The sequence below is a fragment of the Chelonoidis abingdonii genome, chromosome 4 (genome assembly GCF_003597395.2).
Source record: "Chelonoidis abingdonii isolate Lonesome George chromosome 4, CheloAbing_2.0, whole genome shotgun sequence".
Lineage (NCBI taxonomy): Eukaryota > Metazoa > Chordata > Testudines > Testudinidae > Chelonoidis > Chelonoidis abingdonii.
The window spans coordinates 52,325,717-52,344,700 of NC_133772.1; the positions used below are offsets into that span (position 1 = coordinate 52,325,717).

At 42.2% G+C, this 18,984-nt stretch overlaps 1 protein-coding gene across 1 annotated transcript in view; it reads right to left on the reverse strand.

Annotated features, from left to right (window-relative positions):
- The window catches only part of SBF2 (SET binding factor 2), a 636,382-nt gene that overhangs the window by 66,525 nt on the left and 550,873 nt on the right, over positions 1 to 18,984 (reverse strand). Inside the window, exons 24-26 of the mRNA XM_075065844.1 lie at positions 18,239 to 18,416; positions 8,951 to 9,149; positions 6,619 to 6,815 (exon numbers count right to left, since the gene is read on the reverse strand). Of these exons, the coding sequence (XP_074921945.1) occupies positions 6,619 to 6,815; positions 8,951 to 9,149; positions 18,239 to 18,416 (574 nt within the window). The remainder of the gene's footprint in view (positions 1 to 6,618; positions 6,816 to 8,950; positions 9,150 to 18,238; positions 18,417 to 18,984) is intronic.

Below are 18,984 nucleotides of genomic sequence, written 5' to 3' on the forward strand. Positions count from 1 at the left end.
CGGAATCCCTATGTACAGGGGTGGGGTAAGTGTGGCGGCAGCCCGTCTATAAAATTGCCATGCAGCTCAGGCGTAGAAGCGGCATGTTTTCCATCGCCTGACCTGGCCTTCTGTTTGCTGGCCTTTGGTTTTTCTGGTAGGGGCTTCTCTGAGCCGCTAACTCTTTCACTCCTGCACTGCAACTGATCCCTGGTGTGCCTTTTTCCAATCAAATAGCCTGGTAATTTTTGGCGAAAAATATTTCTTTCATTTTAGGAGTCTTTGTGGGAATGGAGTTTCTGTAGGCACTTGAATCCTCATCTCCCCATATTAAGCAACAGATTCCAGTACCTCCCGTGGCGGTCCATGCTGAGCTCTTTTTCGAATTCCAGGAGACTGCATTGCACCTGTGCTGATGAGCTCTGTTGGTCACCTGTGTCTGAGAGAGCTCCACGCTGGCCAAACAGGAAAATGAAATTTCCAAAAGTTTGCGGGGCTTTTTTCCTGTATAACACTCCTGGCCAGTGCATCTGAGTTTAGGATCGATTTTCTGTCCAGTGCAGTCACAGTGGTGCTACTGTGGGAATAACCGCCCGGAGGCCAATATCTCGATTTGGCCACAACATAACCCCTGCCTAATCGATAATGGTAAAGACCTTCGATTTAGCGCTAACTTCCCCTCGTCTGGGGAGAGTACAGAAACCGGAGTACATAAGAGAGCCCTTTATATCGTATATGATAGGCCTCGTACCCGTGTGGAACGGGTGCCGGACCGACCAAGTAAATTGCATCAAGGGGTAGGCTGGGTCACCCAGGATAACTATAGGCATTTCAACATCCCCAACTGTTATTTTCTGGTCTGGAAGTAATTCCCTTGCTGCAGCAGTTTAAACAGAGCAGTGTTCTGAAGATGCGCAAGCGTCATGAACCCTTCCTGGCCATCCCACGTGGATGTTGGTGAAACGTCCCTTGTGATCCACCAGTGCTTGCAGCACCATTGAAAAGTACCCCTTGCGGTTTACGTACTGGGTGCCCTGGTGCTCCGGTGCCAAGATAGGGATATGGGTTCCATCTATCGCCCCACCCCCCAGAGTCAGCAACCTTTCGTAGCAGGCACTTAATGATTGCTTTGGCTACTTGCATCACAGCGCCCCCACGTAGATCTGCCCACTCAAATTGTTCCCCAACTGACGCGAGTACTTCTGGCGTTGCAAGCTTTTCCAGGGAGGGGCTAATTGGTTTTCACTTGCTTCTCCACTGACTGATGAGCAAGAGGCTGCTCTCATCCTGGTATTATGGGTTTCAGGGCAGGGGAAAGCAAGTCACAAAGTTCCATGAAAGTGCCCTTATGCATTGCGAAGTTTCGCAGCCACGGGAACGTCCCACACCTGCAAAACATGGCGGTCTACCAGTGTGCTTGTTTCCTGGCCCAAAATCGCATTCAAATGCGTTAGAACCTGCCCCATTTCACCAGCAGGATTCCAAAGCGCAGGGGCTCGCGGTTTGAGATAATTCTGTGTCCATGTCCTCATTCAGCCCCCCCCCCCCCCCCCCCCCCCCCCCCCCCCCCCCACTCTCGTCGCCGCGTGCATAGCCGCCGCCTCCTCCTTGCCTGGCTTTGCAGGTCCTCGGTTCAGCATAGACTGCACGAGAATGCGCAGGTGTCTACAACGTCCACGATTGCGGTCTTGATCTGAGCAGGGTCCATGCTTCTGTGCTATGCGTTTGCACAGTTCACCCAGGAAAAAGGCGCAAATGGTTGTCTGCTGCTTCACGAAGGGAGGGTGGGCTTACCAGAACCATCTGCGACAATGTTTTTTGCCCCATCAGGCACTGGGCTCTCAACCCAGAATTCCAAGGGGCGGGGGAGACTGCGGGAACTATGGGATAGCTACGGGATAGCTACCCACAGTGGAACGCTCCAGAAATCGATGCTAGCCTTGGACCATGGACGCACACCATCGAATTAATGTGCTTAGTGTGACTATGTGCACTCGACTTTATACAATCTGTTTTACAAAACCGGTTCATATAAAATCGGAATAATCCCGTAGTGTAGACGTACCCTTAGAGACTAACAAATTTATTTGGGCATAAGATTTTGTGGGCTAGAGCCCACTTCATCAGATGTATGAAGTAAAAAATACAGGAGCAGGTATAAATAAGTGAAAGGATGGGGGTAGCTTTACCAAGTGTTAGGTCAGTCTAATGAGATAAATCAGTTAACAGCAGGATACCAAGGGAGGAAAAATAACTTTTGAAGGAGAGTGGCCCATTACAGACAGTTGACAAGAAGATGTGAGTAACAGTAGGGAGAAATTAGTATTGGGGAAATTAAGTTTAGGTTTTGTAATGATCCAACCTGGTCTTTATTCAGGACTAGTCTGATGGTATCTAGTTTGCAAATTAATTTCAGTTCTGTGGCTTCATGTTAGAGTCTGTTTTTGAAGTTTTTTGTTGAAGAATTGCCACTTTGAGGTCTGTTATTGAGTGACCAGAGAGACTGACGTGTTTTCAAAGCCGGCTCCAGGCACCAGCAAACCAAGCAGGTGCTTGGAGCAGCACATTTTCAGGGGTGGCATTCCAGCCAGACTTTTTTTTTTGTGCTTGTGGCGGAAAAAGCCTAGAGCTGGCCCTGGCAGCAGCAATGCATCCTGCACGGGGGATGCCCTGGGGCTGCTGCAGTTCGTATCGGGGAGCAGCGCCCGCACCTTATGGCCTGGCAGGCTCTGAGCGCGGGACACTCGGGCTGGGGGCCGCCCCGTGGGGTGCATGGAGACGTCTGCAGGTGCCACAGAGCAGCCGGCCCCCCGGTGCTGCAGCCAGGGCTGGGCAAAGCAGCCCGAGCCACCCAGGGACTGCGGGAGCAGGAGCGGGAGCAGCAGCAACAGCAGGGCCATAGTGGGGACCGGTGCCAGGGGTGCTGTCGTGCGAGGCCCACGTCCCGTTCTCCAGGGCTCTGCTCCCTCTGGGGCTGCCCTGGCCCAGCTCCTCAGACCTCTGCTGAGCGGTCCCCTGGCTCTGCCGTCCCAGATCCCAGCCGGTCCTGGAGGCAGGAGCTCCGGCTGGAGGGATTCTGGGCTGAGGCGCAGCCCGGGAGCCCCGCTGCTTACCTCAACTCTTCCAGCACCGTACCGGCTGGAGGTGAGGGAGGAAGCAGGTGGAGTCAGCACTGGTGGGGGGACAGCCCAGTGCTGGGGCAACAGGGAGTGCGGGTGGGGTGGGGGTGAGAGTCCAGGGGTGGGGCGGCAGAGGGTTGCAGGGGGAGAGCCCAGGGTTGGGGTGGGGGGCAGCCAAAAATATTTTTGCTTGAGGTGGCAAAAAACCTAGAGCTGGCCCTGAGTGTTCTCCTACTGGTTTTTTAATGTTATGATTCCTGATGTCAGATTTGTGTCCATTTATTCTTTTGCGTAGAGACTGTCCGGTTTGGCCAATGTACATGGCAGAGAGCCATTGCTGGCACATGATGGCATATATCACATTGGTAGATGTGCAGGTGAACGAGTTGTGACTGTTCCTTTTAATTTCCATTTAACTAGTTTCCTCACTTTTGTGTCATTCCCCTTTTTGAAGTTAAATGCTACTGTGTTGGGTTTCTTTGGTATTCCCCCACACCCTTGGGATGTTCAGTTACATTATGGTTGCTATTACCAAGCTGTACAACTATCTTCATCTCTTTAACTAGATCCTGTGCTCCACTTAGGACTAAAACAAGAACTGCCTCTCCCATTGTGGGTTCCAGGACAGCTGCTCCAAGAAGCAGTCATTTAATGTGCCCAGAAATTTTATCTCTGCATCACTTCGTGAGGTGATATGTACCCAGTTAATATGGGGATAGCTGAAATATCCCATTATTGTTGTGTTTTCTGATTTTGTAGTCTCTAATCTCCCTGAGCATTTCACAATCACTGTCAACAGCCTGGTCAGGTGGTCGGTGGCAAATTCCTATGGTTATACTCTTATTATTCAAGCATGGACTTCATCCCTATGGGTTGTGAAAACGTGGTGTGGTCCTGCATAAGAGGTTGATTTCCAGAGATCACTGCCAGTTGCACTCTTACTGAGCTGAGAGTCCTGATTGCTTCAGAGAAAGTAAATAGTCCAATACTGCTGAAACTAGAACTATCAACACTGAACTGATGCTCAATTGCTCAGATAGAAAGCTTCTTCCATTTGGCCTCGTATGATTGAAGGTTTTCTGCGTTGAAGAAAGATGTTCTGGGCTGCAGCAGAGCAGTATTGCTCTGTAGATGTCATAAAGCCAGCATCCAGGCTGCAAGGTGTAATGGGGTCATCATTCTGAGAAACTAGGTTGGTTTCTGTATCGTTAGATTAATTAGATCTGAATACCTGCCTGGTTCCTTCTGGGACTATCATGATAATACAATCATCTTGCCTGAGCTTCCTCCAAACTTTGCGTATCACAGGTGTTGGTTGAAAGGCATAGATTAAATTTGGAGCCCACAGGGTGAGATAGGCATCCATGAGGTTGCCTCTTTTGGAGCAGGACATATGGCACTTGCTGCAAACAGTTCCAATTTTAGAAATCCCCATACGCAAAAAATGACATGAAGGACTGAGCTCTTGAGGGATCACGTTTCTTTCAAATAAGTTTCTGCTGAATTGATCCGACAAAGTAGTCTGGAGGCCAGGTGTGGTATGATTACAGATACATCAATCCCAGAAATGCATGGCTTCCTGGCAGTGAAGAGGATCTGGCTTCTCCCCCCCTTGCTTGTTGATATGTTGTATTGCTGTGGTGTTGTCTATAAACATGTGGATAGTTAAGCCTTAAATAAGAGGTAGAAAAGCCAGTTGAAATGCCCTTACTTCTAGAATGTTTATATATAGGACCCTCTCCTAAGGAGACCATCGCCCCGTAATTTGTAATTGGTGGAGCTGAATGAATGTGGTGTAAGTGCATGCTGCCATGTGCCCTACGAGTTTGCGGTGGGTCCTCAATGGTGTTTTTGGGTATTCCTGGAACTGTCTGATGAAGTCTGTCACTGTATGAAATCTCTGAAGGAGGTATGCTCTTGCTGCCCTAGAATTTAACATGGCTCTGATAAATTCTATGCTGTGATTTGGGATCTGTGTGGATTCTTTTTTTGACTTGGAGTCCCAATGATGCAAAGAGATTTAGAATAATTTAAATGAGTTGGTCACTTGTTGTGGGGATTTCCCTTGTCTAAATGGTTTTCTAGATATACCTGGAGTCCTTGCTTTCTCATATGGGCATGGCACCATTGCCAGAACTTTGGTGAAAGGCCAAAGCACAGGACTCCATACTGATAGTATGATATTCCTTCCTCCTGTGAGCTGGATGTATCAAAATGTGAAAACAGGAATCCTTTAAGTTGAGAGTCATGAACCAGCCCATAGGAGCCAAATCAGGGATTATAGAAATGTAGCGATACAGAATTTGAAACAACGGATAAAGGCACTGAGATGTCAAAGATCAAGGATCGGTTTCCAGATTCTTTCTTCTATATTATTAAGCAGTAAAAGCCCTTGCCATTGAACTCTAGGAGCATTCTCTCCGCTGCTCCTGGTTGTATGAGGGAATTTATCTCTTGCTTCAAAGTCTCTTATGAGAAGGGTCTCCGAAGAGGGTCATGAAGGGGGTTGGAACAGCTTGAAACCAGATGGGATACTTTTTGCTTATTATCTCAAGGACTGACTAATAAAAAAATAAAAAATATATGGAGATATACCTATCTCATAGAACTAGAAGGGACCTTGAAAGGTCATTGAGTCCAGGCCCCTGCCTTCACTAGCAGGAACAAGTACTGTCCTTGACAGTGTTGTGTGTGTGTGCGCGCACGCACCTCAGTTCCCTAAATGGCCCCCTGGGCTCACAACCCTGGGTTTAGCAGGCCAATGCTCAAACCATTGAGCTATCCCTTGAATTCTACTTCTAACACTATATGCCTAAGAGATGCACCAGTCCTGTTTTCTTCATACAGTCACAAGTATTCCCAGTACTTAGACTTTCCTTATTGGCTAGCATCTTTGAGGTATTAACTTTATTCAGTGTCATTATCTTATCCTCAGAACAAATCGTCATATACAACTCACTCAGGCCCTCTCAAAAGCATAAAACCAAGACAGTAACTATGAGAAAGAATAAGAATTAAAGACACACCATGCACTCATGTGGGAGGTGAAAGTTGAGAGTAATGTGTGCTTCATAATTCATTTTCTTCTAAACATGCAATTCAATTTCCTCCAATATTCTCTTCAAAGATACCTCATTATGACAGATCTTGCGTTGTTCCCGTGGTGATCATGGGAAAGATGAACCTTTATCTCACCCAAAGAACCCAAGGAGCACTCTGGAAATCTCTCAGGCCTTGGTTTTATAAAAAGCTCTCTCAAAGTAAAACTAAAATTATGCTCAAAGCCATCAGAGAGTCAAATGGGTAGAATTTGCTCTAACTATTGCTATATCCCATAAATCGTGTGTGATGCAAGAAAATAAGGTGCAACAACAAAACCAAATTAGAAGAATATTGTTTAAAGCAGGCGGAGTTGCTGTAAATTAAATAATTTATTCATGAGAACACCATATATCTCTAAAGGAAAAGAACCTCTTTCACTGAAACAACACATGCAGAAAGTCCAGCAACATAAGCTCACCTGCAGTATGTGTGTTTTGAGATTTGAAGAGGCCAACAACTCCCTTTCCATGGAAGCTCCCAGCTCTTAGAAGCAGAGTACTGATTTTTGAGTTTTTCCAGCAGACAACTGGCAGGCGATTGTGACGATAACAACGAGCTACCCTCTGCAAACTGCTGTCCTGCACAGACTGAGGTACTACCAAAAGTCCAGGATAGCTATATTAATCCACAGAGAGAAAATTAAAAAGATAATCAGAATTATTTTCAAAAAGATTCTTCCTTTTCCTTTTTAAAACAGGATATATATATTTCTTAATCTGCAGTTTTCACTGATATATGCACTTTTATTTATCTTGGAATCATAGAATATTAGGGTTGGAAGAGACCTCAGGAGGTCATCTAGTCCAATCCCCTGCTCAAAGCAGGACCAACACCAAGTAAATCCCATCACCCAACACCAAGCATCATCCCAGCCAGGGCTTTTAAAGAATAGTTAATTTTTGTAATACAGTATAGTTCTGATTATTATTTTGATAGGATGAAGAGTATTAGAATTTTTAAAAAGCAAATTTCATTGGAGAAAATGTAAATGACTACTTGCTTTTTTTCTTTCATTTACAGTCTTATTTGTTGATAAATCTCCTCGCTCCCCATTTATTCCTAAAATTCTCTCCTCAATCTGTTATTTGAACAGAGTCAGGTTTATGAGAATGCCATATAAAACAGATCACTGGGGCTCTTCAAAGGAAACAAACATTATTTTTATATTTGACACCAGTGATTGTGTACAGGCGCTGACATTTTAAAGGCAAGAATGTTTAGACGCTTTGAATTAAAACACAGTACTTTGGCATTGACCATAACTGGCTCATGTCAAAATGCATTTAAATATTTTAGTAAGAAACAGTTTTGGAACAGCAGATTACAAATTGCTGGTTATATAATGTTAAAATAACAAAACAAAAAGACAGTTTGGGAACTTCCATGATATAACAGTTTTGAAAACGGAAAATCAAGCAAGAGTGTTGTCTCTGGTTATGTAAGTGGAAGAAAGATTCAAGGCATTTGAAAGATTTCTTCTACCTCTTAGAAAGAGGATTCAATTAAAGTGTCAGTTTTATTTTGAGAGAAAACTAATTAAAGAGAGCACTCGGGAGATTTTACATTTTACTAAAGAACCCCTCTTCTTCTATAATGCACAGCATAGGATTGTTTTTGACACAATGTAAGTGAACTTATTTGACATTTACTGAACTTTATCTTTAGGGAATGAATGCCTAATCCATTTGATGGCCTATTTCCTAAAATACAGTACCTGAACCAAAAATCACATGATATTAAATAACCACTCCTATCCCAAAATTTGAAAACCAATTGGATATTTACTACTTTTCTCAAAATAGTGACAAAAATTCACACAGGTATTTTTTGGGTAAGGATAAAGTATGAAAATTATTTTAAAAATATAGTGATTACAAGCAATTTAAAAGCATAGTTAATATAATGCAGTGATATCTTTGGTTCAATTTAACTAATATTCGTGAGTGATTGAATAAAAGTATTGCTGTCACACTGGTGCTTTGGCTAAGAGACAACAGCCTGGATTTAATATTCTTTTGTGCTCTTTCCACGAAAGTGATGGTAATTTCATTTTTCCATAATGAAAACAACTTTTAGCCTGCAGTGTGTCTTTGTAGGATGTGAGTGTTTCAGTGATGAAACTTCTGCAGATTTGCTGTTGTGTTAAACAGCATTTTTGAAGGCACTGATAATAAATATCAGTGAACTTTCACAACAGAAAGGGCTTATGCATTAACTTCTGACTGACATCCAGGAGTTCCCATATAGTATATGACAAACGTTTAAAAGGAAGTGCTCCAACAACTGCTTCATGAGTTCTTATTTGCAGTTTCTGGTTTGAACCGTATTAATAAACATGCACGTCTGGGGCTGGTTTTCCTAGTCACAAAACAGAAATTTTAGGTGTGTAACATCCAGCAACTTTAAAATGAATTGATTGTATGTAGCTCCCATGCATTGACAGGAGAATAGACCTTTAGGAGCTTTCAAATCAGGATTTTATAACATACAAAAAGGACATCACAGATCCAACTAAAATACAAGTCTTAGTAGCTGAATATACAAATACGTTAGAACAAAAAGAGAGAGAAAATCAGCACTGTTATGTTTGCTGTAAGTTCAGTGTTACTGGATTTGGGTTTATGACAAGTACCATTTTCTCAGAATACTTAGCTCTCTACATAGATGTGTTATATGTAATGGAGGTTGTGGATGATGTATAATATGGCAGATACACATTTCTAAACATAAGAGTGAACTGATTAACTCACCTTCTACAAAGCGAATACATCCTGTTCAATGCAGTTATTCGGAAGTATTCTGTTTTGGAGCGAGAAGAGCTACTACTGATGGTCCCCAGTCCCAAACGCTGATAGTCTCTAAAACAGGCTCTCTCTACTAACTGCTCCATTGTTGACTTTTCTGATGCTTTCAAAGTACCACTTGTGTGCAATTCACTGTCATCTGAAACTGAAGTTGAAATACTTTTCTAGCTTAGTATTTAGAAACCCACTAGTTATATAAAGTAGACTGAGATGCTTCATTCTGAGCAAAACATTACATTTACCAAATCCAGCAATTGCTGATGGCAGGGACTAATGACAACTGATACCAATTTATACAAATTATAGCCAACAGGCTACAAATTTTATTAAAGTAATTTAAGATAAAGGCTACAATATCCTGGAACTGATGGAAGGGAGCATATGTGAAGTAGAAACACTCTAAAGCTGTCACCAGCATCCCAGTGGCATGCAAATATTATCGATGACCTAAACAGTTCTATTTAAACCTAAGGCAAAGGTGAGCCCATATAATTCCAAAGCTAGTAGTTCAGCATAATCTATGCTGGCAAAGTTGATGTGGGATCTTCAGTTACTCCCATGGATCTAACCCACAGGGTCCAAAGAAGTTGGAATTATGAACATTCTACATGCCACCCACCACAGAAACATAGAAATTACCTCACTAGATCAGTATCTAGTTTAGTATCCTGTCTCCAAAAGCAGCCAGCACCAGATGCTGCAGAGGAAAGTACAAGAACCCCACAGTAGGGAGATACTGGATAATCTGTGCCCCACATTAAATAATTAACTGATCTCTAACAGTTAACATGAGACATGAAGTTTAATATCTCTTCCACAAAATTTATCATTAATTATGATCATTCTAGATATCTTGTTATACATATAACTGTCCAATCCATTTTTGACCCTTTATACGTTCTTGGCCTCAACTTCCTTTGGCAGTAAGCTCCACAGTCCATCACGAGGTCAGGAGACCAATCCAACCCTTCTCTACCCACATCACCAAAACAATTTAAGCCTTGCCCAGAAGAATAATGTACCCTGCTGCACAGAACACAAATATTGCAATCACATGAAATATATTGGAGACCATACTGTGTTAAGTCTATGCATGGTTTTATGTATCACTGTGGCCAGGGACTGTATGCAACTCCTAGGGGCAGGGCTACAACGGTTACTCCAGGAACCAAAAACAGTGGAGGGTGATTAAGGTGAATCACTCAGGCTGTGAACACCTCCAGGGAGGTACCACGTGTGTGTGTTGGAGGTTGGGGGGTTATGCATATACTGGTTCAAAATGGGTTTTCCGGAGACCAACAGACAACAAAAGAGATTTTGGTATAAAAAGTCTGGGTATAAACTTCTTTTGACTCAGCAAACCAACAGCATCTTCTGTCCAATGGGGGCCCCAACCCTTGAGGAAGAGTTGAAAGGACTTTGGCTTACTAGATCCCATTAGACTGATGGGTACCTCTAGTCCGCTTTCAGCATGTGCATAGAAATTTTTTTTTTAAAAAATATATTTTCTCTGTAATGCTTTAACCCTAAGAATAAATGTATTTTGCTTTGTGCAGGCTGGGTGGTAACTGGTATACACTGGTGTAGTCTCTGGAGAAAGGTTAACCTCAGATGCTGGACACGTCAGATCTGTTGGGGAAACCACAGTGAGGTGTAGAGGAACTGCAAGCCTGAACCCTCAATGTACAGGGAGAGAGAAATGGGTCAATGACCCAGAGGGATGATGTCTGGGAGCCTGAAATCTTACGAGGGTGCTCTCAAGGAAGATGGAGGGTGGAAGAGAGGGCAAAGATGCAGTTAATTCTGATATTGTGACACACATTTCCAAAAGTTGCAATCTTGTGAAAGGACAAGAAACAAAAATTTAACCTGGATATAATCCTATTCTTGTTTTCATAGTTTGTGGCTCAAAAGTGAGCAGGAATGATTGGCATCCCTTTTTACTGCTTTAAAGTTATTCCATGTATTCAACTGAATTGATTGGTGGTAATCTTTTTTTACCAGCATATCTATTAGTAAAAAACTGTTATGTTTAGAACTACTTTACAAAAGGAGTACATAGTCTATTGATAATGGAAGATATATTTAAAAATTCCTCATATAGCCACAAGGAAATGGACCACATGCTCTCTAACTACCTTAATAGGCTTTGTTCATCTGTCTAAAATTTTAGTGCATAGAATTGTCTCTTATGTCACAGGTTAGCAACAGATAATGTTCTCAGTTTAATTTGTGCTTCAATATCAATATCAAACAGCCTTCTTCAGCAGAGCATTACTGTCAGTTGCACTTTCCCAAAGTAGAAAAATATTTCAGTCATGAGAGATAAAAACCATGTCTCAAGTTCAAGCTACAGTGAAATTCAAGTGAGGCATGGCCTTTATACAAAACCAGTCACCCACCTGCTATCATCACTTTACTTCAGTTCTTCCCAAATATTTCTGAAGGCTATTGTTTTACTGTTCATGGTTTGTCAGTTCCCTGCTCCCCCATTATTTGGCCTTTATAAAATATGTGCATATGAAGAGAATGAAGTTATTTGTGCATGAATTTTTGGCTAAAGGCACTGGGACAAGTGCACATTTAGAAATTAAGAATAGTTTAGTACAGTTCAATTTTTTGTCTACCTTACAAAGCTTATACTCAATTTGACATCATTTCTCTCTTAATGTGTAATGCATTCCATCTGTAATACAATAACTTTTAATCATTTCAAAATTTCAGGACATGCTCGAGGCATCAATGCGCAGAACCCTATTAATGTTGAAGAAAACTGGAAAACTAAAAAGAGAAAAATTGGGGACATATGGAGCCTTTGCCATCTAATTCGCACAGCCACAGTTTCAAGCACCTCTGCAATTATCTACAGATCAAACAACTGGTTGATGGCATCCATTATGCTTTCCAGCATAACAATACTCTATCTCATCTCTGCTCATCCTCCCCATGACACCTTGAATGTCTCACCCTGAGACAGAAAGATTGAGGGGGGGGGGAGGATGGGGAAAGGGAGTAAGAGAGACATGCACATGGCCCCTGGCATGGGGGAAGAGAGTAATGTGCACATAGAATGCCCGTCCAGGAGTAGGGGTGAGAGGGTAGAGACTGGGGACCCTGATCTGGGGGAGGAGGGAAGGAGGACACACAACCTCTGGCTAGCGGGGGAGGAGGTGGGAACTGGGGGCAGATAGATCCCCTGGCATGAAGGTGCACAGTGGGGGACTCTGGTTTGGGGGTAGGAGATATGGGGAGAAAACTTGAGAACCTGGAATGAGTGGAGGGTGGAATGGGGGCCACGCACATTCCCTGAAGGGAGAGAGGCTAGGGGTCCTGCTATTGGGAGGAATAGTGAGAGAGTGGGGAATGGGATGCGCAGAGTCCTTGCCATTGGGGGAATCGGGGTGCACACAAAGCCACTAACATGGAGTGAAGAGAATAGGGAACCCTGATATGGGAAGAGGGGCAAATGAGGGGAGGGACACAGAGTCCCTGGAATGGTGGAGGGGATGGGGGAGCTACAGGAAGTCCCTGAAATAGAGAGGGGTGGGAGGGTGACACACAGGGAGCTTGTGGACTGGAATGGAGGAATGCAAGGAGCCCCTTGTAAGTGCAATATGGTCAATCTACACAAGCTATGAAGTATGCGACCCTCTTGTACGGAGAGAAGTAACTTATGGGACTAGACTCTAGATATCCTTTCCTTCAGGCACTTGTTCTAATATGGTTTAAAAAGGATTGTCTTATTAGGACCCCTACTGCACCTCAGACTAAAATAAATCAATGTTATTCTTGGACAAACTCTAGACAGGTTACATTATGAACCTCTCACTTTTCTTTGTATGTTTATATGCTTCTTAGAGTGAGACAACTGACAAAGCAGGCTATGAGAGTTTTTTCCAGATGATAAGAAAGGTATATTAAAAGCTACAAGCTATATAGACTTTAGAAATAATTTTCACATTTTTTTGACTACATCAATTCTGTATTTAACATTTCTGAATGGAAATAAATGATTACTTACCTATAGTAACTGAGGTTCTTCGAAATATACTGTACATACGTGTTCTACTTCAGGTGCACATGCACCTCATGTGTTCAAGTTTGGATACTTTTGGCCAGCAGTGTCCACCACGGCCACACCTGTGTCTGAAGTGTTCTAGTGCCTGCCTTCCAAGGGCGTAAAGGGTGAAGCAGGCCAAATTGTCCCTCACTTCCCTTATCAATATAGAATCTAGCTGTTATAGGACTCCACACTAGTGAGGAAGGATGTTGGGCAACATATCCTGAAGTAACCATTTTTTCTTCTTCAAGTACTTGTCAGTATGTGTTCCAATTTTGGTGACTCACAGGAGAGGTCTGCTCTCCTTTTCCTGCCAGTGGGGCCAATGCCACAGGAGCTGCTTGCATACAGCTCAGCAAGGTAGCAGCAGCCAGCAGGGCATCCACCTGTGCCAATCCCGTGGGGCAAGAAGAGGTGAGCCAATCTGACCTGAGTGGGGTTGGTTGTTTTCATACCCAAACCAACTCGGACCCAACACTTGTAGTTGGGTCCCATCAGGTTTGGGTCAGATTGCAGAACACAGGCAGTGACCTGGCATATAAGAGAAGGGTGCTTGGAGTCTATTTGAAGAATGACTTGAAGAAGTGCTCTGCTAAAGTGGTTTTCAGTTCTTGATACCTCTAACAAGGGAGTAATGTTGTGGAAATGTATGAACCCAATCCCACATAGCTGCCCTACAGATCTCAGAGATTGGTACACTTTTTAAAGAAGCCACAGAATCTGCCTGGATCCTGGTGGAGAGGGCTCTGATCTAAACCAGCTAGCTCAGTATACTCTGATGCAACTGGAAATCCATTTAGATATTAATCTATCCAGATATACTTATGAAAACTATGAATAATCTTGAGGAATTTCTGAAAGTGAATGATAGTCTCCTAAGCACATGCAGTGTATGCAGCATGGCTTCCCCGTAGCTGGAGAGGGGCATAAGAAAAAAGACAGTGCCACGCTGGTACTAGACAATCAGGTATGACTTAGTTAGACAGAAGTCTGAGACTACTTTCAGCAAGATTTTAGAGTGAGGCCTAAAGGCCACCTTATCCTTATGTAATATATGTATATTGTGTAATATACTATATTGCGCATCAGTCATAGTAACAGTAATACCTGCCTACATTTCTCCTTCCCTTTGAGTGGATGTTACTGCCACAAGGAAGGCTATCTTTATGGATAAATGATAAAGTGAGCACATAGCTAGAGACTCAAAAGGGTGGGCAATCAACCCCACTAGGACTATCTGAGAGATCTCAAGCAGAAGAAGGTTCTTTAACTGGATGAAACAGATGCACAAGGCCCTTAAGGAATCTAGCCACTGCCAGTTGGGAGAATGCTGTGTGACCCAGAATGAGAGGGATGGTTGGCTACCCAGTGTACTCTTAAAGAGCTTATAAACAGTCATGAATTTTCCAGTAATAAAAGGTAATTCAAAATAGCAGGTATCTCAGTGTCTAAGGGAGCTAATTGATGTTGCTAGGTCCAAAACAGGAAATCTTTTCCACTTTGCCAAATATATAAGTCTAGTAGAGTCTTTTCTACTGTGGATTAACATACATTGGATCACCGCAGAGCAACTCCTCTCAATGATGGTTTGCTAGTCTTCAACTAGGCTGTCAAGTGTAATGAATCAGGATCTGGGTGGAGGATCTACCCATCGTTCTTGGAGATTATGTCTGGAAGAGGGAAGGGTACTGGATAGATTAATCAGGTCTGAGAACCAGAACTGTCTTGGCCAAGCCAGTACCAGCATGATTGTAACAGCTGCAGGCTTCCTTGGGACTTGTGCTCAAGAGTCCAAAGGTCTAGGGCCTGGAGATGGTCCAGGTGAAGTTCCAACTCGAGTGTGGAATCATTTGTCACTAGTATCTTAGATGTCAACGGTGGGGAAAAGGATAGTCCTTCTACCAGTTTAATGACAACAGGACTTCTGGGAGACCTGCATCTTTATGACTATATCATCTTTTGGAAAGATACAAAGATTTCAACCATGTGACATAGGTGAAGACTGGCATACTGTATTATGTAAGTGCAGGAGGCCATGTGATCTAGAAGTCTGAGGTATGCTTGCCCTGAAGATTGAGGATGAGCCTGTAAATGGTTGTTGAGATCCATGATGGTGTTGAATCTGTTCTGAGGCAGATAAACCTTTGCTGTGGCAGACTATGAATTGTATCCTCTGGGTTGGTACTAATGCTGATTTTTATATGTTGACTTTGAGACCTCAGGCCATGAAAACCTGAAGTATTTGATGATTGGAGTTGGTCACATGCGGTGTGATTTCTCAAGAATAAACCAATTGCTGAGGTATGGTACACCTGGATCTCTTGGTGGCTCAGCTGAGCCACCACCAGTGCCAAGCATTTTATGAATGCTGTTGTTGCTGCTGGTAGTCTGAATGGAAGAACTCTATATTGATAATAGGAATTTCCCACTTGGAATCTCAGATAATTCTAATGAGCTCGATCGATTGTTATGTGAAAGTAGTGAACTTGGAAGCTGAGAGCTGTAAACCACTCCTGGGGATCTAAGCAGGGGATTATAGATACTAGTGTTACCATCCTGAACTTGGGACAGCTAAATGCCTTGATCCAAATCCAAAATTGGGCACCAGCCTCCCTTTTCCTTTGGAATTAGAAAAAAATGGGAGTAAACCCCATTTCCTTTGCATTCTACAAGCAGTTTTTCTACTGCTTCAAGACTTAGAATTGATTCCACCTGTAGCTGTAACAGTCTTTCATAGGAGAGATCCATGAAAAGAGATGAGATGGGGGGTAGGAAGGGTCTGAAATTGTATGGAATATGATGATCGCTAAGACCCAATGGTCTGTGGTGCTGAGAAAATAAAGTAAATGGTCTCCAAAAGGAGAAGAGGCGTGAAAAAAGATCCTAGGTGTTATAAATGGCTCCTGACCAAGGCATCAAATCAGCTGCCTTGAAGCTGATCCAGTGAGTGGCTGACAAAGAGGAGACAAAGGGCATCTCTTTTTTGGCACCTCTGCTGAATATAGGAGCTCTGCTTGGAGTAGGTCTGGTGCAGATCTGGTTACTTCGCAAAGATCTTAAAGGTACTTGTGAGTTGGCTGAAACTCAGAATTTCTGGTTTATGGGAAATTCTGACATTTTGAAATTTGGTTTCAATCTGATTCTATGGTTGTTTGTACCTCTCTAGGTATGCCAGAAACATTAACCACAAGGACTTCCTCACAGCAATAGATGTGGCCATGGACTTAACTGTTGCATCTGAGATACAGCCTCAGCTCTCCAGACTAGTACAGCATGGTGAGAAGGGTGCGCTGACTTCAGAGACTAATGACTTGCCTTAAACTGCAGCGAAGAGTGTAATCCTTGCTGACCTTTTGCTTTCTTGAACAACTTGAAAATGCCCATATTAAGTGGCATCACCACATCACAAGAAGGCAGTTCTTAAAAAACCAGGAGACTCCAGTTCAGCCATAAGGGTTGGAACCCAGTACTGAGGAAGCCTCACAAACTAAGGAATTTTTTTACAATTTTTTTTAAAGGGGTGGTGGGGGGAGACAATAATTAACCCATTAACACTAAACTTACTAACACTTCCTGCCTTTTATGCATTCCAGGCAGCAGGACATACAGAGTGCAAGTACAACTCCAGTGGACACTGCTAGCCAAAGAATCCAAGCTTGAGCACAGGGAGTGGACATGGAAAACAAATCTACGTGGACAAGGACCGAAGAAAAATCTGGATTTTCACACAATGAGAGTTATTTCTGACTAATGTGAGGATATTTTCCCTCTAATTTCTTTCCCTTCTCCCTCAGATGAGGGACGAGCATTAGGTATTTTTAACCTTTTCCTCAAAGGCTTTGTTCATTCTTTTTGAGAGCACACAATGAGCCAAGCTTAAGAGTTCAATAGGAATGAGCTTTATATACATCCACATATTTTGTCCCATTCACACTTACCAACCAGTCCAATAATTTTATTAATGAAAAAAAGTATTTAAAAAATAAAACGAAAAGGGGGAAAAGATTAGTCTCCTTTTCCTACTTGTAATCTTTCATATCATATATATATATAAATATATATATATATATATATATATAAATATAAATAAATATAAATATAAATATAAATATAAATATAATCTCCAACATCAGTGCTGTGATAAATAGGAAACACTTGGCTTGTGTAATGTTTTGAAGAAATAATTAATTTTTGATACACTTCATTATCTGAAATAGTAAATAAAAAAAGTGAAGAATGGTGGGACAAAACAATACCTATTTAGGTATAGGAGAATCTGGTTCCCTCTAGTGGTATGTTTTATAGTAGCATTGATCCAGATTAGGAAAAAATGGATGTAGTGACAGCAGTTGTATGCAGTGTTGTTGTAGCCGTTGGTCCCAGAATAATGGAAATATAAGGTGGGTCAGATAATATATTTCATAGGACCAATTTCCACTGGTGAAAGAGACACGTTTTTGAACTTGTTTCCTTCACCAACAGAAGTTGGTCCAACAAAAGACATTACCTCACCCACTTTCTCTCTGTAATGAGAGCAGCACATTTTAGAAACTGAGGTATTTAGAAAAAAACAAAACAAAATCAACAGTTTTTTCTGCCTTCAGCACCAATACTTTCCATTGATGTCTGGAAGTGTGATATTTTCACATGTAATACTTTTTGTTAATTGAAGAAATCCCCTCATTTTATACTTTCCCATCTGTTGATAGAACCTATGCTATTTGCTTCTTCTTTACACTTGCCTTTCCAGAATGAGAATCAACCATTCTAGATTAATGGCTCATGACAAACTGTTTAACAATACTGTACATGAATGCTGCTGAGTTTGCCTTAATGCTGTTAGCCAACGTTATTCTTGTCTACTCCAGGGTGCTATACAGGGTGGTAAGCAAAGTTATACTGAGCACAATTTGGTGATTAAAAAAAGGATCTGAAATTTGAAAATTTCCTCTGCAAATAAACTAAGTTAAAAGGTTGTGCTCCCCCTTATTTCCTACAAACCTGGGAAAGTAATAGAAGTTCAAAGTCTTCACCAAGTGATGACATTTGAAACTTTTCAGTCTAATGTCTGAAATAGACCCTTTCTCCAATTAATTACTATTTGAGAATCTCTTGACAGGTCACTGTATTTGAATGGATGCATAAGATCATCTGATAATATGAATATATTTTACCAGAGATGTCATCATCTTCATTCCAGCCTGGACGATTCCCTCTTTCTTCCACTATTGTGCCTGTCTTCTTCTTTAATAAATATTGACGACCAATTGTCATCTTCCCTGCACGTTTGGCTCCTTTCACAAGTGTTTTTGAGAAGGTGCTAGAATTCAGAAATAAACAACAATGTCTGATCTGAAAATGTAGATAAAATACAACAGTTGTATTTAACTCTCACTAATATTCAGTATCTGTGTCGGTATACCAAATACACTTTTAGGATGTATCTTCTCACTCACACAAAGCATGCTTAACAATTTTTCATTTAATTTCAAGAAAGAAAAGTGAGGTCAGGACCTCAGAAAATGGGCTCATAAAATTTTAAATACCCAGTCCTAGGATTTAGGAGAATGTGCTGTGGCTACACTATGCCAACTGTGTCCAACAGTAAAGAATAAACAACCATCTTCTCTTTGCAGGTTTTAATTTTGTTGGAAATATAACAAATAAATCTTCCTAGATAACAGACTGAAGGCATGGGAAAAAAAGCCCCCTAAAAATCTCTAAAAGCTGCAGAGAATCCTGTGGCACCTTATAGACTAACAGACGTTTTGGATCATGAGCTTTAGTGGGTGAACACCCACTTCGTCAGATGAATGTAGTGGAAATTTCCAGGGGCAGGTATATATATGGTAGCAAGCAAGCTAGAGATAACGAGGTTAGTTCAATCAGGGAGGATGAGGCCCTGTTCTAGCAGCTGAGG